Source organism: Camelus bactrianus, chromosome 23 (assembly GCF_048773025.1).
Source record: "Camelus bactrianus isolate YW-2024 breed Bactrian camel chromosome 23, ASM4877302v1, whole genome shotgun sequence".
Lineage (NCBI taxonomy): Eukaryota > Metazoa > Chordata > Mammalia > Artiodactyla > Camelidae > Camelus > Camelus bactrianus.
In genome coordinates this window covers 21,713,890-21,736,041 of record NC_133561.1, presented here as the reverse complement: position 1 = coordinate 21,736,041, position 22,152 = coordinate 21,713,890, and the positions used below count along the sequence as shown (strand labels likewise).

Below are 22,152 nucleotides of genomic sequence, written 5' to 3'. Positions count from 1 at the left end.
TCAGGTCCATAAGGGAAGAAAGAGGAGAAAACAGTACATTCCTTACCAGACTCACTTTGTGTGTTTGCTGGTAATATTTTTGGTAGGGAAACCCAGTGCCCAGTTTATAAATTATATTTACTTAGGGAACTCTAGGAGTTTTCTAACATAGTTTTCTATATGAATATGCCTATAACCATTTTCTCACTTTTAATACTCCAAACAAGTTATAGGATTTATATTTACATCTGTTCTTATCAATATGTATACTAATGATTTATAGAGTTAAATACAGATTTGATTGCAAAAGATTAAGTGACTTCAGAGCCAACTCAGTCCTTTTGTTAAAATTCTCTCATAGAGCTTCCAAATCTTCTCCAGGTAATTTGTCTCAGTCTTGAGAGCACACCTTACAAGCCCAAAGCACTGGCATAAGTATACCAGAGGAGAGAGGATGGGGGAGCAAGGGTATCATTACATCTTGTCTGTCAATGCTTTTAAGGCTCTGCAAGTAATTGTCTTCATTGAGATAGGGTAAAATTCTTCTCCAAAAGAAGTCAGATTAGGTGAGTTCCTGGAATTTGAACATTAACATTCTCTAATCCTCATTTCTACTTTTTGTAACCCAAAGCCAAACTAAGGAGAAGAGGTAATAAATAATATAGTTGGCCCTTGACTTATGAGTTTTGGTTGAAGGTCTGGATGACCAATCCCCCTACCCTGTTTCTCCCCGTGTTTCCTATCTGTTCTCCCTTTAAGGTTTGTAAGGCAGACAGATGCTATGATAACTGAATGGTTGGAGAAATAGTGTCAGATGGTATTTAATAGTGGTAATGGAGGAAGAAAACAACTGCTACATGAACTTTGTCAAAAGACAATGAAGTCAACTTAAGAATAACATTTAAAGGCATGAGAGGACATAGTAACCCTTGAAAGACCTTAAAAAAATTATCTGATGGCAAGGAAAATAAAGTAATATAAAAGTAAATCACAAGAAATGAGATTTCTTGAGACAACAAGCCAAGGTGAAGGTATTACACAAATGTGAGTTACTCTTATCCTTCCAGCGTTGAGCATAATGGGAAGAAAAGGAGTAATCTATAAAGTAATGAACTCAAAGTCAGAAAACTTTGCTTCCACTTCTGGCTCTAACACTCAACAACTGATTAATATTGGTGAAGTGACCTCACTTCACTAGTCCTCAATTTGCTCATCTGTGGAATGGTGCTAACACTTGCCTGACCACTTCCCAAGATTGTTTGTTTGTAATGAACAACAACAAAAAACAAACAGACAGCAGGGAGTGTCCTTGGAACATTGTAAAATGTTATGCAACTGTTAGCTGTTTACTATAATTATTCTCTGAAGTGCCAGCAAAAGTGTATTAGCCCCAGTAACCGATGGAATTTCCAGTGGTACCGGGAAGAGTTGCCTAGCAAAACGCTTTTGACTCTTGTGAAACAAAACACTGATGCCATTTTTATAAACCAGGTTATAAAAATAACTATGCTGAAAATGTAAATAAACTTCTACAAATAAATATTAATGGCAATGGATTCAGACCCAAGAGGAGGTTATCCCTAAGTGGCAGGATTTATTTATCTTCTACCAGTTGGAAGAATATCAGGGAGCAAGATGGTAAGTGGAAAGAGAAAGAAGTAGGGAACGAAATGAATTTGGGGTCAGTGCCACCTCCTTAACTAAGTGGGAAAATTAAGTAACTCCTCTGACCTTTTATTTTTCTCTCCTGTGAAATGAGTAAAATAATGACTACCATATTATCTAACTTGCAGGTTCAGATTAAGTTAAATTAGATAATATAAAGTGTCTAGTGCAAAGCCTGGTACATGGCAGGCGCTCAATAAATGTGACATCATTATCTCACTTTTCCCAGTTCCTTTCACCTTTCATAGTCTGTATACTAGTTTACCTGTATTTCACCATTTCCTTTTTTTTTTTTTCTTGGAGACTCTTTATCTTGTAGCCTCCCTGTATTTACCAGAGCAACCTGCACATAAGTCTCCTTTAAAACGTTTATTTAAACTCTCTTTTCTCTATTGTGTCCATCTGATTATAATAAAATCACTGATTCTTTATCTTGTGTTAAAATCATTTTATTGATCCTATAAAGATGTCCCAGAAAATTTACTATGTAAGTACTTGGGATGCCTAACACAACTGCGGGTCCTAAAAGTAATTATAATACGGAGGAACACTGAGCCAAGGGGAAATAAAAAAGAAATGAAAACACAAATTTAAAGGGGACTTTAAATAGACATTAACCATTTTAAGATTTAATGATGCATATTGTAGTATTTTAAATTTGTGCCTATAAATAATTTTCAGGATAGAAATTTATTTCTCATGATTAATTAAATAAATGTAATCATTTGTAATCTATTGAAATCAGAGAGCCTTTCTAATTTTCTTACTCCATGTATTTAGAGTACTACCAAAATAAAGTAATCAATGAAAAATATTACTCTTTATTTTTCTGGATGGAAAAGGATTAGCCCTAAATAATTGTGTCTGAAGGTTATCTGAAATTTATCAGTATGTTGTGTGTACACATGTGTTCTGGTATGAATGTTACTCAACTTCTCTTTCTTCAGTAATTCCAGCCTTTCCCCTGCTTCTCCTTAAAAGGATGGTTGCCCTTCTTGGCTTAATGAAATTTTATTTACCGATTTAAATGTAATTTCTTCTTGGAATTCTCACATTACTCATGGGCCCTCCCTAGCCACCCTAACACCAAGTAGAAATAATTTATCTTTCTCCTAAATGTCACCACGTTTTGGTTATAGCATTATGTACCTTAGCAATTTAGGTCTATTCCTTTTACATGTTCTCAAGATACGGCACAGTGTCTGGAGTACAGTTGGCACTTGGTGTACGAATTTTCATTGAAGGTGTAGATGATTAATTCTCTCTTCCCTTTATTTCCTATTGATCCTTTCTTAAAGGTTGCAGTGAGGGACAGTGTGGTGCCTTGTTAAGGGCTGGGGAAGTTGGTCAGATCTGGGGATGGTGTTGGAGGAAACAACCATTTTGCTTCCCCTTTCCTTCCTCCTTAAGTTGCATTGTATGTTTTTAATTGTATCACAGACATTTCCAATCCAATCTCAAGAACAATATTCTGTCAAATTATGTTAGAAAAGAATGAATTTGAAACAATTCTCAAACAATGGACAGAGTACTGTGCAACATCCTATGGTGACTTTCTCCAGCAAAATCTCGAGGCATTTCTTTAGCACTGTCTTTATCATCCCATGGTGACTTACGAGGCAAGCTTAAGCAAATTTTATATTAAAGGTCAGAGACTCCATAAGAGCCAGCCCAAATTTCGGGAAGTTGATAGGGTGATTAATTTCCAAAGTCCCTCATTTTCCAGCCCTTTAATTTGTGCAATCACATTGAACGTTCAAAGTATATACTGCTTTTTAAAGGCTTTCAAATATTCTGTGCACAGCCACAATTGGCAGTTCATAAAAGGAACTGATTAACATTTCCCACCGCAAGGATTCCCTGAAGGGAACTAAAAACAAAAACCGTATTTTTGTTTAAATCCAATTTGTTTACATTTCAACACACATAACTCCACTTAACTGGCCATCACAGCAAAAGCCACAACACACACACATAGCAGCAGCAGCATGGAGTTAACCACACAACTCAACAGACAATGCAGACAAACTTGAGTATAAACCAAGATTTTTCTACCTCTTTTCATAACAGGTTAGTGCTGGCCCTCAGTGTTGGTGTACAGTTTTTATGGCATGGGAAAATAGGGATGTTTCTGCCCTATAAAAATAAATGTGTTGAAGGCTTTAGTTTGAGCTTACACAATGTCAGAAAGTACCAGAGGCACTGGCACACCAAAAAAAAAAAAGAAAAAAAAAAAAAAAAAAAGAAAAAAACCCCACAAACAAATAATTATCACTAAACACACAGCAAGATACTAAGAAAACACTGGTAGGGAAAATACTGGTTTCCCAGATGATTTATGCAATAGTTTTCAATATCATCCTGAAAAAATAAAGGTAAGAAAGGCATGCTAATTGGACTTTGGTGGGGTATACATTGTCACTGACCCCATTCATACTGTCTGGCTTTAAATTGCTCAATAAATCATTTTCTCCTTGCAGAAGTAGAAAGCACAGAACCCTCATTGTTCTTAATCTTTTAAGCCTTAGTAAGAGCTAAGGGAAAGGGTATAGAAATGCATGCACTATCTTTAATAAATAAAAGGATATTTGGAATAAAAATTAAAATATAAAGAATAGTTATTTCTTCATTTTATGTATCACAATACACACTTCTTTCCAAACATTAGTTTGATACATGAAGATCTTCACGTATGATATCTTTATCTAGTCTAGAAAGTGTTGGGACAGAAAGATAAGTAGGAAGCACGAAGTTCTGAATTTGAATAAAGGCAATACCTTCGTTGTTACATCAAAGGATGCAAGGTGGAAGATGGAGCTTTAAACTGGGAAAGTTTCTCAATTGGACTTAACGATTCCTCAAAAATTAAAACTTACCACATTCTGTGCAAAGTTTTCAAAAGATGTTCTGTGATCCATTGAGTATCCCGACTTACATGTATGGGGTCAGATGGGGCAAAGGGAAATAAGGAACATTAAAAAAAGAAAGAAAGAAAGAAAAGAAGGAAGAAAAAGAAAAGAAAATAGAGCAGAAAAAGACAGGATGATGAAATGATGCAATACCAAATCATGTTCTAAATCACAGGGATCAGGAAGGCGGGAGAGCGGCCACACAAGGCCTCTCGTCACAAGACACGAACTCTGTTTAAAGTAGCGCTTTTACTTTTAACACCAAAACTCTTCTTGTGCGAACAAAATGGTGTGATTTCAAGCAAAATCAAATTGCACTAAAATGAAGTAGCTATATTAAGGTTTTATGCTGACCTTTTCAAAACCTAAATATTTGAAAATCTAGTGGCTTACCTTCAGAATTCCTCATAATTTTCTATTGGGACTAGATTTCTGTTGATAATATTAATTCTATTTCAGAAATAAACTTTCTGAAAGCATGGAAGTTTCATTCTATACTGTCTAACGTTTCAAAAGCCTTTTAGCTGTGGCCATTGAGTACTTGAAATTTGGTTAGGATCTTATAATCTTAATTAATTTAAATTTACATTTAAACAGCCCCCTGTGGCTAGTGGCTGCTGCACTGGACAGCCCAACTACAGAGTGTACGTTTCCAGTTGCAAAGTCAATGGACTTAAAAAAAATCCCATTAGCCTAAATGATGATCATAAACTACACAAAATTACAATTTCATCTCAGAATTTCAAGAAGCCATGGACTATTTTGACATTAAAAAGTAATGAATGATGTTGATGTTCACATCCAGATTTTCCATTCCCTGAAATACTGATTATATAAGGTGTCACTGACAGTGAGACTTCGATTATAAACATCAAATGAACAACGTGGTTTATTGCAGCTCTTCCAAAATGTGCTTGGCTACCATCTTAGGTGTGAAACCTCATTGCAGGGGCACTAGCTGACTCAGGATGAATGCCAAACGACAACATCTGGGAGCAAACATTCCTGAATTTTGGCAACTATCATAGAAAAAAATGAGTCTATTTTTAGTTACGGGCATATGGCACAAAACATATATGCTAGGTTACTGGGCAAAGAAAATTCTCTTTAAGTTGTTGATCTGATGACATTGTTCTTTCCCCTTCTTTACTGTCATTTTTTTTATCTCCTTAAACTAGGCATATGGAGGACTAACATGAAACATAAAAACAGCTTCTAAAAAACGCTGTAAAGCATGAACATCTGCAGAAACAAACAACAAAAAAGAAAATAAGCAATCAACAAACAGAAACACATACAACTTAAATAGCCCTTATAAGATGCAAAGGGTTGGGGGGTGGTCTTGGAGTACATTCACTTACCATTTGTCCAATATGGTGGGCCCATCAGAGGTAACTATTCCAAATAATTACAACTGAGAACTAGGTCAAAAAAGTTCACAAAGAACCAATACCTTTTTCTTTGCTTGTAGAAGCTCCTGATAGGCACTGGATCTTATAAAACGTGGGTATGAGTCACTTTTCATCAGTTTGTAAATGTGCTCCTAAAAAGAAATAATGGTTGAGGTGCTTCTCTATTATTTCTCAGGAAAAGTCAAATGCTGTGATAAGAATACAACATCTGGTTGAAAAATAAATCTGGAAGCAGCTAAAAATAATCATAATCATGCTGATGAGAATACCTTATATGCTTACAGAACACTTAGACCTCAAAATTTATTATTTTACTCAAGGATCACTGTTTAAACTGGTTTGGGAGCTATGGAGGAGGTAAATCACATGCAGTCCTCTAAAAACATGAAATTTAGTTAGCAGATGCTCATGAAATCATTTCAAATCAAGTTGTTGATTTATATAAATCATTTGAGAATATAAATAAATCTGCAGTCTCTTAAAATTACTCCAGGCCAAAAGAGAATGATGTGAAGTCAAGATTCAGTAAGCATCCCAGATACCTTTGGCATCTACATGTACTTGGAGGGGGCAGACTTCTCAGATCATCACTTTGGGGAAAACTGTCATCCACATCCACTTTAGGTCAGAGCACAAGTCCAAAAATAAATTTTGTGATATTAATTGCTAAGCCTCCCAATTTGTGTGCATTTTTTTTTTTTACTTATTCAGAGAGAGATTAGGTAAATATTTTAGAATTTAATCCTAATCAGTCTGCAATGTTCTGTTTTGGATGAGTATTGGTAGACAAAGAAGTCAAAGGAAAAAACATATTCATCCAATTCAGTGGTGGCCCAGTCTAGGGAGATTCTGCTTTGGCCAACTGCATCTTAAGGGAGCGTAAATGCTCCTTGTTCATTCTAGTCTGTTAGATGTAGAGTTTTGAACTCTTTGAGAGTATCCTGAATGTCCCAGTCCCTTCTTGTTTGGAGAAAATACATATTTAAAGAAATGACTCCGTTTCCCTGGTCTTAAACACATCAGCAATAATTTAAAGACATTCAGGGTTCGGCCTCAATATTTGGCCTAAGGTTCATCTCCAAAAGTATGGTGCATTTGGAACTGTTATTGGAATTTGTTTTTTGGAAAAGTGGAGCAATGTCTTGTTTTGGAGTCAAGCATTTTGGGATTCAGCGCCTGTCTTGCTCAAGATCTACCATTTACAAACATGTACATTTTGACCACTTTACTCATCTCTCTGAGCCTCAATTTTCTAATCCATAAAATCATGTTATTGTGAGGATTAGAAGAATGACAAATGTTTAGCAAAGCATGAGGGTATGAATAGTCAGTGCTCGATTACACCTGAGTACATACCAGGTACACTTCTAAATGCCTGCCGATTAGTTAATTTCATCCTCACCAAGCCTCAACAAGGTTGGTAACCATCTTCATATCCATTTTAAATATGAAGAACTGAAGCATAAGGAAGTGAAGTACTTGGCAACAGGTCACAGAGCTCAGACTAGAACCCAGGCAGTCTGGCTCCACAATCTGCTTTCTTATGACTTTGCATCTCTTCTTAAACAGTGGCAGGAACTTCTATTATTATATTTTTGAATATAGGGTTAAGAAACCCACAAAAAAACCTGGCGTTAAATATCTGAAGTTAATTGCAAAAAGAAGCCTAGGGTCCAGTGGTAACGTTTTCTATAGAAAATTACGTCTTTTCCCTTTAATGAAGAACTTTTAGGCAAGACTGCTTTTCAATGACACAGATAACAAAGATGTGCTCTTTTTAAGATTTCAGGAAGGTCATTCCAAACATTTCACATGTGGTTGGCTCTAGAAAAATACTTCAAGTTTTATCTTGAACGGAAAGAAAGATAAATCAGCCAGGAAATAAGCAACAGAGCCAGAATTTTCATCCTGCCCTCTCTCATGCGTCTCTATAAAATGTCATTATTTCTACATAGAAGACCATGGCAAAGCCAGGGCGGCTGGCTTCCCAGACAGCCGTTTCAACTTGTGTTAGTTTTCTGCACAGTGGCTCACTTCTTTTTTAAACCAAAGCCAAGGATAAACGGGTTTTCTACCAAGAGCAAAAACGAGAAAGGAAATTTGTGCACCTTATTCTTCATCTTCTATGTTTTATGTTAGCCAGCACGTTATCTACAAAACAAGATACTCTCCAGAGCTAGCATTCTTCTCTAAGAGAGGCTTAAGGAATTATGAAGTATGCATGTTCTGGTTTAAAAGCCAATTTAAACACATTCATTAGGAAATACTATCCTCTCACTGTAAGTTTATTTTTCCTCTTGAGCATAGTATGTTTTTAGAGAAAGTGGAAATTCAAATTGTTTCTAAAGAGGCAATTACATCCAGTTTGAGGGAAAAAAAAAAAAGCTTAAAAGTTTGTCTCAGGAAGTTAATATCTTAATACCAATTTCCTTTTTTTTGTAGACTAAAAAATTAACTTGGAAAAATTAATAAATGCCTAAATTTACTATGTCATTTTATCATCAGAGACAAAGCTGGTATGAGTTTTACATAATTTTAAGCTAATTTAGTGTAGTTCTGAATAGTCATAATAATAAATTAGTTAGAAATGTCAGAGTCTTAGAATCTCCATATTGGAAGATGACTTTAAGATTTCAACTATGTGTTACTGAGGTGAAAAACAGAGTAGAAAACAAAGTAAATGTTTTCAAATATTTCCCTTCAAGAAATTGTCACATAAAAACGTTCACATTTACAAAACATTCCCAGGTTTTAAAAACTCTTCGCTTTAAAGCATCCCAGTTCTTTTCTAGATCAATTAGCTATTTTACATACAGCTTCCTAGACGGAAATTATTAGGCACAGCTGCCAATTACAATGAAAATAAAACAAAAGTATCTCAACTGTCAACTTCTCAGGAGCACATCTGTGCCACAGTGTGAGGCTCATCCGTGTACCAACCTGAGCATCTTCGAATGTGTATCGTCCGGGCTCCTTCACATTCTGTGTGGTTTTGTCATAGCTCTTAGAATCCAAGTTAATGGCACTGGGGGCTCCTGGAGCTAGAAATTCTTGCCATATTTCCTGAACTCGAGAGGGGACTTCTCTAATAGGCCTTTTCTTCAGGTCCTCCACTGCTAGCCAGAATCTATGCAAAATGTGACACCAAGCATTTACTCTAATGCCTCAAAATCTGAAAATTCTTAAAATATCGACCTACCATACAATTCACAGTGAGATATCATAATAAACTCATTTTGTCTGAGGGCTTCCAATAACAGGCTTTTACTTTTTTTTTTTATTAGTTGTACTCAAAGATATAACATTTTGGGAAAGGAAATACTGGAAACAATCTCTTTTGGGTCTTCTCTGTTAAAAGCAGATCTTGCCAGGGCACTAATTCTATACAACCTTAATTTTTACTGAAGCAAAGCAGCACCGCTCAAGAACCATTTATTAGAAAAGAAGAGAAGTTTGAAAAGAATTAGGATGAGGGACATGGACCATCAGATTAGGGGGATAAAGTATTACAGCATACTCTGTTTTTTGGATCTTTTGTCCATTTGAGCAACGAGGGTTGGTAAGGAGAGGGTTTTCTGCTTTACCTGGTAAGGGAATTACAGTGAAGCTTTGCTGGAACTAAAAGCAGCCTGGACACAAGACCAGAAAATGCCCTAGCTGGAGAAATGAGGGCAAGTAACTAATTTTAGGCTGTTTAATTCAGAGAGTTATGAAATGACAGAAGCAGCAACCTTTACATACAGCTGTCTGAAAGGCTTACATTTGCAGAGGCATTATAGCAACTCAGGGGCTCTGGAGAAAATAAATATATACTGACTTACTTCTAAATACAAAAATATATTTTATACACTTCTGTAGAAAATAGAGTAACTGTTGAAAGAAAAGAACACCAGAACATGTTTTGGTTGATAAGAGCAAACAGCAAAGTCTAATAAGAAGCCACATTCTATGAATGGGTTTCATTTTTTAAATTTCCTTTTGCTCTGTGTTAGAGCTTTCTGGTTAGACCTAGAAACAGTGTTGAATAGATGAATATGTATATCATAATAATGTGGTAAATAAAAAAAAGTACTTGAGAAAGGAAGTACTAGAGCTATGTTATCGTCAGCGGGGGTCGTTGTTGCTCTGATGGTAGATGTGATCATGAACTGGAGAAGATGACCACAGAGATGAAGGTCATTACAGGCTACAAGAGTCTTGAGAGAGGTAGGAAGGGGTTATCAGCACCTTCGTAACTATTAGGTTTTATCTTAGGGACTAATGAAAGCTCAGAAATAAGTAACCGTCAAATGTTACTCAATCTAGTGATTTCCCAGTTTCTAGACACCATTTTCCTACACACACAGATGTAACAGTCGATAATCCACAGTCTGAACAATGCTTTCAACATGAAACTATCACTGTTGCTTTCAGAAGGGAAAGAGCAAGGCCATTTCCTATTAAAATACAGATTTTTGACACTGCAGTCTAACAGGGAGGCTACGTGCAATCCGAGGGAGCCGATGTGTTGTAATGCATGCTCATTCAAGTTCATTTCAGCAAGCTGTGAACACCCTGATGAAAAAAATGTCTCTGTCCTGGACCTAGCAAAGATACACCATTCACATGGCCAGATACAAGGAAGCACATGAGATTCTCAAGGAAGAGCACAAACCAGACAGTCTGGGAAGGCAGAGCAGGAAGGAGGCCCTCTGCTGAGGCAAGTACTGGGCTGGAAAAGCAAGTTCTAGGAAAGTTGTGCAGACAGCAGTGACATCGTAAATAGACTTGAAAATACGGATGAAATACCAATGGGCTAAGGAAGTAATAACAACAGCACTTACACTGGTCAGTAAGTGCAGGCACTATTCTAAGTGATTTAGCTGTATTAATTCATGCAACCCCTACAACTCTGAGGATACGCACTATTATTTCCTCCGCTTTAGAGAAGAGAAAACTAAAGATATGAAGAATAAGTCACTTACATAAGTTGCCCACTGGGAGTGCCATAGCTAGAGCTTGGCCCTAGATCTGCAGCAGATGACACGCTCAAGACCACTCTCTTGAATGCCTCCCCCAAAGCATCACGGCCTTTCTTATCCTCAGCATTGTTGTAATCATTGCAATAACTTAGCAGAACATAACGGGCACTGGCTAACCCTTCTCCCCTTATTATATGGTAGCTAGAAGATGAGGAGGTGCCTTAATGTCGTTAAGCCTTGGTTGTTCCATCAGTAAAATGGAAATGATAATGCCTGTCTCACGGGGTTTCCATTAGATTCAAGGAGATAAATTATGTAAAGGGCGCTTATGAGGTGCCTGACACTCCATCATGTTACATACACTCATCTCCCTACATTTACTTAGTTCTTATTCTGCTTTACCTGAAAAAAGAATGAACAAAAATACACCAAGGGAGAGCAGAAGCTCTGTTTAAGGAGTAAGCACTTCTCGATCCGCAGCGTTTCTTGACTTTTTTTTTCTGTCTCAGTACTTGAAGACAACGCTCATACGAGCACCACACTTCCATAAGCAGCAGGTGCTTAGACGGCTGCTGCTTAGATAAGACACCTTGAGACTCACTTAGGTGCAAACAGCCCTGTTGGCTAGCCGGACTGTTCTGTCTCCCTCTGTTTGTGACACCAGATACCTAAGCAGAAGCAGGGTGTTCAGACTGCAGGAGCAGCGGACAGTAGCTTAGTATCGGTTTACAGAGAGCCTAAGACGCCAGTTACTTGTAATCTGGCTTGGAATAGATGCTTAACCTCTTCCAGCCATATTTTGCTTACCTGTAAAACGAGGCAAGAATATGTACACTTCAGTTTTAAGTGATGATTAGATGAATGATAATAAGAAATAATGAATACAAAATATAGCATGGCATCCTTACAAAAGTAGTGGATATAAAGCATATTAAGGCATATAGTAGGTGTTCAAGAATTGTATTGATATCTATCTATCCTTGGTAGGGAAACATTTAATAAGCTTATGGTAGATGCTCAAGAAATATATATGTCGCTAGAGATGAAATATGTAATACGTCTTATATGTAATTACTTAGCAGGGAATCCAGTGTGGCACAGAGATAAGAAATGGTTACGATATGAACTAGGGAAACAGCAGTGATTCAATTCATTTATGAAACAGAGTTTGCACATGCTGTTCCTTTGGCCTCAAAGCTTCTTCCCTCTTCTGTTTTTGCCTGGTAACCTCCTTGTCATCCAGGTCTCAGTTTAGAAGGTATTTCCTTCAGGATGCCTTTGCTGATCTTCACCGCTGGGTTTGCCATCCTTCTGCATGTCTCTGATCTAACATCCATCATTCGGCGTCATCACCTGTTTTCTTCCCTGTATTCACCACTAGGCTGTACCTTTCATAAGCTCGGGAAAGACTTCTGTTCGGTTGGGTGATACAGGTGAGGCATTGCTTATTTCTTTCTTCATCACGATACTCGTGATGCCAGCATTGTTTAAAACACTTAGAATTAGAGGAAACCAGATCCACTAAAAGGTTAAAAATAGACTTTATCTCTGCTTTATTTTTATGCATTCTTGTACTCAGTAATTAAGGATGTGATCTCAGGATAGCAAATGTTATTTAGTAGGTCCAATAAAAATCCTTAGCAACTGTAGACCTTGCGAAAGCCCTGTCAACAAGGGCTCTCGTAGACTTGAAAGAGAATAGAAGTTACACCCCAACTATCCACGACAGGCATGCATATATAATTAAATTCCTTCAGATTCTGTCTGTGGTTATACTGCTTAATCCTTGGGACATCCATCAGAATTCTACATATTTCTGAACGGTTTGGTATTGGTATCTGCTAAATCCCCTAAGAAGAATGTGACAGTGCCTGGCACTGCTTAGTTCCAGTGAAAATAAATGAATGCTGACACCTTTCTGTAAATGAATTTCACAGAACTGCGTAAGTCATGGGAAAGTAAATTCGGGTGTTATGTTTCAAGAGAATAATAAAGGAAAGAGCTTGTGGAAAAACCATTTTATGTAGTGGAAAGTTACCACTCACTTCAGGAATCTGAGAGCCATTAAAATCTATTCCAATGTCTCATAGTAAAAAATTCAATTTCCAGGTGACTTCTTAGGTTAGAAAAACTTCAAAACTACGTAAGAAGGATGTTTACAACAGATGGTGGGACGCGCGCCCCTCCCGCGCGCACTAACAGCTCAAGGTGGTGCCGCTCTCAGCTGCTCTGAGGCTATATTAAGTGTGCCAAGTAAACGAGCTGCCTCCGTAGTTTTGTTTCCAGTTATTTGATACAGGCACCCAATCTCTTTTTCTACATCTTCCTTGAGATGCAATATACAAAGAAGACCAATATTGATAAATAAGTGATATTTTAATTTAACTGCATAAATATTATTAATCATTCTCCACTTTGCCAAACGCTAGTAAGTATTACACTTCTTTAAGGAGTCCATTTCAATGCATCAGATTTACAAAGTTAAAAGATCAGGAGACAGCGTAAAAGAAACCATGATGAGGAAGTGATAATGTTGGACAAAGAGCTTTGCCTTGTTATCTTTCCTTCCTCCATCAAGAGGCCGAAATTCAGTGGGTTCAAATCATCATCACGATGTCGGTGGGATAGTAACTGGTCTATTAAGTGCAGAATAACCACTCATCACGGGTAGGTCTTTCTTGCTTATAGTATAAGATTCAAACAACATGACTTACCTTAAGTTTTCTGAGCTGAATTCTGACTCTAGAAATTTAAGGAACTGTTCTCTCCCAACTGGGTCTTTCAATGCTTCATCCATGCCAAAGCCCCATCGTTTCACTCTCTGCTGGCTTGGTTCTTTGCTATAGAAGATATAAACAAAGCCATACATACTCCTTTCCTTACAAATTCTATCTTTTGCTATTATATTTCCCCGCAAAATCATATATGCTTTGAAGTTCCCATCTTTAATATATTTTTCTGAAAAAAATCTCAGATGGCGTTGCATGAAATTATGGTGCGATGAAACTTAGGCATTAATGATAAAGTCTAACGTTTATTTAGCATTAGATGCCAAGAGATGGATTCTCTCTTTTAGATTTTTTTCCAGCAACTTTATAAGAGAGGTACTATTTTAATTCTTATTTTATAGATGGAAAAATTGAGGTGCAAAGGGGGTTACAACTTGCCAATGTCAAACAGGTAATATTCCAGACATTCTGACCCCAGAGTTCAATTTCTTAACTAGTATACAATGCAGTCTCATGGCAGGTTGTACGGGAAGAAAATGCATTGAGAACCAAAAGGCTTAAATCCTGGTTTACGACTCTGTTGTTGATTAAATGTGTGACTTAGTCCTGGCTGAGTCACAACATTTTGGGGTTCCAAACTCCATATCTATAAAATCTGGAACTTATGGGTAAAGAGTTCTGCGCTCGTCAAGCATTTAAGAACCACTGGATGGACATAAAAAAGAAACGGTCCATAAATGCAATCTAGAAAAGTGCTACAGAATACTGAATCTTCACTCTGTAAAGGGGTATGCAGTGACCTTTCTATGACTCTGTCAAGACTCATAATATAATTCTTGCCATATATAGACAATGAAAGAAAACCAAGGAGTCTTAAATTGTGCTTGGTTCTCTTAAGAAGTCAGTCTCTTGTCAGTTTCTCTTAAGAGTGTTTACAGTGGACTCATTTTGTTTAAAACTGAATTTATAAAGGCATACTTGTACTGGGCTTAAGAAAGTATGAATCTAGCATTCACTTTACTTGAACAGATGGACATTTGTGGCTATGTGGGTTTTCAAAGAAGCTAAAAACAATGCACTAAATTTTAAGAACTAAAGATTCTAACTCTGAAGAGTCTATCCTAAAACCCTTTGCACCTCTAATTTTGTGCCAGTCTTTCTGGAAATGCAAATCTTAATATAAATGCAAACAACTAAGTTCAAAAAACTTAACCCTGAACAAGAACTTTATATCATGGAGTAATGTAGACACAGGGCAAAATTATCTTTACGATTAGTCCGCTATAGGATTCTTCCTATTTTACTCAAATCCTGAAATAAGTGAAATATTTGGAAGGAAGAGAAAGCATCACTTACCTTGCTTCAAGTTCCCAGAAGGTAGTATCATCAGACAACCATGGGTTAGAAGGGTCAGGTGGTACAAGAAATGGGTCATATTCTACGTACTGTTCCGTGTAACTCAGCAGACTGAGAGAAAAAAAAATATTGTCATTTTCCTTAGTTTTCTGGCTGAGGTTATATCCGATCTTTGTAAGGGACACAATATAAAAATGTCTGGCCAAGGAGTCCCTGCTTGCTTATAGAATGAAATCCAATGGCAGTTTTCACGTTTCAGTAACTTTCATGTATGAATACCTTCTTGTGCTTCTTGGCAGACAAATGTGGCTAAGGAATCCATCTCTCCCCATGCCCAATATGAGTCAATATCCCTCCATTAAAATGACACAAAATGGAAGAGGTCAGTGTGTAGAAGGCCGTGCTAAGGGCCAGTTCCAATCCTTGGTCAACAAGCCCACCCACAGTTGATCTGATTTTAGTTAGACTTGGAGAAGAGGTTTAAATGAAATTTTTGTCAAAAATATTTACAGGAATTAGATAAAAGGGGAATGACTGACAACAAATTTTTGAAAAAAATCTGTATTTAATGAAAGAAAAACGGGAGAGAGGAGAGAAAAAAAGCTGGAGAGGTAGGATTTGGCAACGTCCCAAAGTGAAGCACATAAATGCCTGAAGAATAGATTTAAATGAAGAAAAGGAAAATAGATAAAATCCGACTTTAATTCAAATGCCGAAGTCATAAAATCACCAAGCAATGCGAATGTTAAGGTGAATTTACAGAGAGCTTCAAAGTTGCCAAATCGAAAATTTCCTTTCTCAGCAGGAGTGAAAAGATTCAACTCCTTGGAATTATCTTCTGTATTTGATTCTGGTTGCCTGAAGATTGGACCTCCAGGGACTTAAGATAATGATAATGATCATTCTGTTATTTAAATTACAATAAAAGAGCTTTTTGAAAGTATTCCATGTTCAAAAGGAAAAAGAAAGAAATATTTCTTATAGGGTTCCAATTATTTCTATCAACTCTCCTGCCTCCAGTTCTCTTACCATTTTTGAACACATTTAATGGTCATCTGAAATTTTTAAAATTTATACGGGCATCTTGAAATACTTACCTATCAGCAACTTTTGACATTTTTAACCGATGTCTGTCTAACTGTATTTGCCAATATTTTATCTGAAAAAAAAAAAAAAAAGCGTTAAAGAAGTAGTTACATAAGTAGTGACATTCTCACGATTTTCAACTCTAAATTCTAAACAAGAATATGGGAAATTCTCTGGGAAATTCTAAACAAGAATATGTTTTCAGTCAGTACAATTTCAAAGTCTGTCCAAAAAGCAAACATGAGGGCTTTCAAAGAGTTAACAAAAAAATTTATAACCAATATTGCTTCAGAACAGCAATGAATTTGAACACTCTGCCCGCTTAACAAAATGTAACTTTATTTAAAAAGTGTTATATAGAAATTTTAAGCATTTATTCAAGGTGAGTAATCAAATCAGAATTGCATTTCTCCCTCAAACATTAAATTCAAAAAATAAATGTTTTTGTTATTTGTTACTAGAACTGCAAAACAAACTACTTCATAATACTAACCCAACAAAGCATCAACGATATGTGTCATCTACATTTCTGGACAAATTCTCATACAGACATAATCACTACTTTTCCTTCATGGTGATTATAAATACACTAGAAGAAGTATGTATTCCACAACTAACAAACCATGGTCCATTAAAACATTAGGGGAAAAGATGCAAAAGGGGAAAAAGTCCTATGACTTAACTAACCAAGAGGTTTAACTATCATTTGACATAAGAGACACTTGGTGTTTACTTTGAAATATTACTTGGGGCCAAAGCTATTGATCAGTGGGTGAAACAAGAAGCAGTACATACCATGACAGCTCATCAGTGCTAATAAGGGAAAAATTCAAAAGCTTATAGAGATCAGCACTGCAGAAACAAGATTAAGCACTCTTTTGCGAATATCATGTCACACGATTGGAGGTGGAAGACTCATTATCTAATGTCACCAACCTCGTGTCTTCACGTTCTTTAAGACAGAGTTCTGGAGTACAAAATTCCTCATGATTGAGGCGCTTATGAATCAGTGCGTATGACTTTTAAAAACTGGTTAGAGGAAAAAGGATTTGGGGAATTAAAGAGTGAAACGTTTTGAAAACTACCTCCATATATTGATACATTTTCAAGTGACTACATATCTTAAAAATTACCTTTTAACTGCAAATCTATAGGAAATAGTCAATCATACAAACCACTTTAAAAAATACCTGCTATTAACATTCACCATTTGGTCTTCATACTTGCTACTCTGTAAGTTGTAAGGCTGACCCACCTGCTGTTGTAACTCATCTTCTGTTGGAGGTTTAGTTTCCGGTGTGGGTGTGTGGGTAGGGCTGTGACTTCTAATATCATTTTGTAAACCATAGACAGACTGTATTAAAATAAAAAAGAAATATATTAGGACAAAATACCATTTATAGTCACAGAGTTTCTAAAAGTAGTTTAATGTTATATATTCATTAAGGTAACTCAAAACGTTGCTGCATATTGGATTAAGCTTCTTATCAAAATTCAAAAGGCATTGCTATCATAAATGCCATATAAACAGAAGCACAGAGATTTGGAAAAAATATGTGGTTAGATTAGTAACTGACAGGATAATTGATTACATGGAAAGAACTAGGTAAGTGTGATAAAAAGTGGGGTTAAGCTGAAAGTAATAAGTTGGGGAATAACAACACCACATAATATCTAGTAAGTACTGATTTCAGAGTGAAAGAGAGGGGGAGATAGTATAGAATAAAAATGTAATACACCAAAAAAGGAAAAAAATACTCTGAGCTTTACCTAGGAAAGGACTGGAGTACTAAGGAGAGAGACTAGGTTAAGAATTCCATTGCTGATCTGGCCTCTGATGATGAGCAAAGACCCTCCATCATGCTCCTACTTTCCCGTCGCAACACCGCGTTACTTCCCTCATAACACTAGTCTTGCCCTTTGATTCCACTGGGTGCCATTTGCAAATACCTGTGACCCCAGAGGTCTCACACATTCTGGGATTCTCAATGTCCCAGGGCTCCTTTACTACTTTGTCAAAAGGTCAAATCTACTATGTAGGAATGCTATTTTTGAGAAAGACCCATCGCTTAGTATGAATAAGAATCTGGGGACAAACATTCATCCCCAACTGAAGGTGAGACATCTCACATGTCAACTCAAGGGAGAGGCCAAATTACTTTTTCTTTAATATCAAAGTATTATTACTTTAAAATAAATAATTTAATGTTAGCTACTGACCACTTTCTCTTTGGACCCGAGGATGAAGAACGAAGACATGATAAAACTGCTAGAGCCCCGCAGAATTAGTTACCAAATAGTGGAAAGAGATCATTGAAGTCAGAAGAGGTAGTTGCTTAACTGAGCCAGTTTTCAGGCCCATCACCAACCTTACCAATGTCTCTAAATTCAAATGCGTTTTTTTTTTTTATTGACCTGTTTTTACTTGGACTCTACCTCTTCTCAATGTTAACCTCTTGACTCTATTCCTGAGCCCTTTTTCCTTGTGACTCCCCATTATTTTGCTCTTAGCCCATATTTAACAGAACTTGACTTGGTTTTCAGACTACCTTTGGTTGGTCCTTCAATCTCCCCTCTTCTGCCATAGCCCCAACCTCTTAGAATTCAATTCTTGTTACTGGGTATCCATTTCAACCCAAGGAGTAGCACATATTCTGTGAATTATTAATAGGACTGAACCAGACTGGCTGGATTTTTCTCTTTTTCTCTCCTTCCTTCAGTCACTCAGCATTTACTGAACACGTACTATCTGCTGGATATAATGCTAAGCATTAGGGAGAGAGAAGCAGACAAAGATAGGTATGCTTCCTCCTTCATTGGAACTCATAACCTAATGGTTACACAAACAATCCCCAAATAAACATGTGAGTAAAACTGTGACAAGTATCAGGAAAGAAAAGAGTAATAAGAACATAGTGCCTGGAGTTCAAGGAGACTTAGTTTCCACTGAAGAAACAGAAAAGCCCTGCATGAGCCACGAGTATTTTACTTGTATTTGAAGTTGATAAAATAACACAACCCTCTGAACTCTGACATAATAGTTGAGATTGATATTAAAAAATTAGGCAAGTGAAAGATCACCAAGGATGCAATAATTGTATTTTCCAACGTCTGTTATTTTTTCAGTTCTTACCACTTTAACTTTTGGTAAAGAAAATAAAAAGACTTTGTAAGGCTTGAACTTTCCATTCTTGCTTACCTTGGCTTACTTACTTAAAATTCTTTAGTAAGAATCTATAGTTCATGTAAAAAATGCTTTTAGGACAAGACAGCTGGCAGTTCTAATAGTATGTTTTTTGGTTAAGATTAAAGATAATTAAAAAGATTTCTAGAAAAATACCATAGTTTATGTTGTCATAGAAGTAAAATGGTCCACAAGTTACCTTCTGTCTCTACATTTCTATGATTATTTCAATATGCATGCATTTCAAATGATCTTCATGAAGTTCCATATTAGACTTAAACCAGTGGGAGGTGTCATTTCAAGCAGTCTTCCAGCAGCCTGGCTACTGGCTCTGAGGTTACAGATGAGTTGCTTTTTTTGTCCTACATGCAAGTAAACATCAGGAGTCCTCTCATCATTCAAGGGACCATTCATTTTCTGGGGACCAGTGCTTGCTTTTAACCTTGATTCTTGGCTAGTGTGGAAATAGCCATGAATAATGCAATTTTATGTTCAGGGTTTAGTTAATGGACAAAGGAGGCAAGAAAATCGATCCTATTTTGGCATACAAGTCATGAAGATCATTTGCAATGTAAAAGGATTTGCATTTCTTAGAAAAAGGAAATATAGTAAAATCTTGGCATAAGGTGGGTGGAATAGAGGTAGGGCAAGAGAGAAAGAAAAATAAAATTGTCTCAATGCCTTAATATTTGCAGGTGGGGGAAAGTCAAAGTAACTAATTTTGATCCATTTTGAGTTTTAATAGTGAAGATAATTATGAAATCAAGATGCTTTGACTTGATTAACGTCCTTTTACTCCCCGGGGTGTCTGGATCAGCACTTTTCGTATGTAGTACCCTCCAAATGAATACCAAATAGGTTATTCATTAAATGAAACAGATTTGATTTCTACATAAATATGTTCACTGTGATATCCCTTTTCGAGATCAAAGAAAATTCTCTCCTCTACTTTTTTTTTTTTTTTGTCAAGAAGAGGGGCAGAGAGCCTTTCTATGTGGAGGGCAATCGCTGGGATTTTTCTAACTTTTTAAAGGGCGGAAGGAATATTTCTCTTTCCTTTGGATGCTCAGCTCAACTGAAGAATGGACTGTGTCCAAGTCTGATGCCCTGTGGAGGAAGCCAGTGCAGAGTGAGAGCTGAGAAGAATGAGAGAGAGGTCTACCAATGCATCCAGTAACATCCAGGGCTAAACTCTGCCCTGCCTGCTCCCAAGGTTTTATAATATTTCCCTCTTTTTTCTATTTTGAGCAGAAGTTTCACTTACTAGCAAATTTATTGTACTTCTTACTCAAACTTCTGTGCTACCTGAAGACAAGCTTATTCTGTAATGTAACACGTTAACATTTAAATGTCCCCGTTTTGCATATGGAAGTGAGGAAATACCAACCTATTCACGTACGGACAGCCATAACCACTGCATTCTTAGCAGGGAAACTAGACATTTAATCCTGGATGTGGCAATTCTTCTTTCAGGATGTGCACTTTAGCTAACATATTATTCGCTAAAATATTAACTAAACTCTTAAGTGCCAGAAGGAGGTGACAGAGGAAAGAATGATAATGAGACACTAAACAACTTAGTGTTGTTTTGAAATACGGGTTCTAGAGTTACAGGAAGCAATCCAAAGTGTGGGTGCAGTCACATGTGCAAAGTGCTTTTGTCACTTTCCTTAGGTTTTATATCCTTCTAGGATCCCCCCTGGCTATTGTCCCACAGAAGGATCCATCCTGTGATGATGATTTGATATGTCAATCTGGCTGAACCATGATGCTCAGATATTTGATCAGACATTATTCTGGCTGCTTCTGTGACGATACTTTTTGGATTAGGTTAAAGCTTAAATCAGTGGACTCTGAGTAGATTATCTTCCATAATGTGGGTGGGCCTCATCCAATCAGCCGAAGATCTGAATAGAACAAAAAAACTTAGCTCCTCCAAGCAAGAGGAAATTCTGCTAGCAGATGGCAGTTCTTCCCTGGTACTCTAACCGGCTGGTCTGCCTTGTCAGATTTTGGACTTGCCACTCTACAATCCTGTGAACCGATTCCTTCAAATAAATCTCTCTCTCTCTCTCTCTCTCTAGAGATCTACAGATCTCCGTTCTTTTGGTTCTGTTTCTGCAGAGAACCCTGGCTAATTATAATTATACAGCCTGACCTATTATAGTTAAAATTTTAGAATCAGACTGAAGAAACTCAGGCACACAGAGCCCCTTAAAATTTGCCTCGAACAGGCTGATTTCTTTCTGGTTACGTGGCATTATCGTTCCTTCACAGAAACTTGAGAAAATACATATTACCTATTTCATGTTATTTTAGGTAAACTATGTTAAAATTAAAAGAAAGATTTAAACATTGGTTAATCCCAAATATACTTTAAATATTTCAAGTCAGATATACATCTAAGTTTGCCTTTCACATATTTGACAGACATATTTGAAATTCAACAATAAAATATAACATCTCAAACCCTGATATTCTTTAAGTACCTATGCTAAATCATTGCTTTAGGGAGTCACTCACTTGGGCTTTTATTCTTGACCTATATATGACATATAGGTGTCCTTTATTCTATGACATATAATCACAAGAAATATTAGCACAGCTGAATCCCAAAGAATGAAACAGTAGCTGTCTTCAATAAGGGAAGTATCTGTTTTCAAAGGTCAAGCCCAGTCCAGGGGTTCCACTTCCTTATTAGCAGCAGAACAAGACAGAGGGTGATCACACAGCTAAGGGAAGGAGTAAAGGACACAGCCCAGTTAGCAGAAGGCAAGGCAGTTTCCAGAGTTGGTAGGCTGGCCTCTGCCATTTCTGTCTAGACTCTCACAGAACTGCTTGCTCCACAGGGACAGAACTGTGAAATCTCTG

The 22,152-nt window shown here is 36.8% G+C and overlaps 1 protein-coding gene across 11 annotated transcripts in view; it reads right to left on the bottom strand.

Annotated features, from left to right (window-relative positions):
• The window catches only part of RGS7 (regulator of G protein signaling 7), a 243,181-nt gene that overhangs the window by 9,806 nt on the left and 211,223 nt on the right, over positions 1-22,152 (bottom strand). For 10 of the 11 annotated variants that reach the window (XM_074351782.1, XM_074351784.1, XM_074351785.1 and 7 more), the window contains 7 exons: positions 17,353-17,451; positions 16,109-16,170; positions 15,012-15,122; positions 13,641-13,766; positions 8,906-9,092; positions 6,007-6,096; positions 3,700-3,780 (listed from right to left, as the gene is read on the bottom strand). In XM_074351782.1, coding sequence (XP_074207883.1) covers positions 3,706-3,780; positions 6,007-6,096; positions 8,906-9,092; positions 13,641-13,766; positions 15,012-15,122; positions 16,109-16,170; positions 17,353-17,451 — 750 coding nt within the window. In that variant the 3' untranslated portion in view covers positions 3,700-3,705. The remainder of the gene's footprint in view (positions 1-3,699; positions 3,781-6,006; positions 6,097-8,905; positions 9,093-13,640; positions 13,767-15,011; positions 15,123-16,108; positions 16,171-17,352; positions 17,452-22,152) is intronic. The other variant, XM_074351783.1, reaches the window with a different exon arrangement.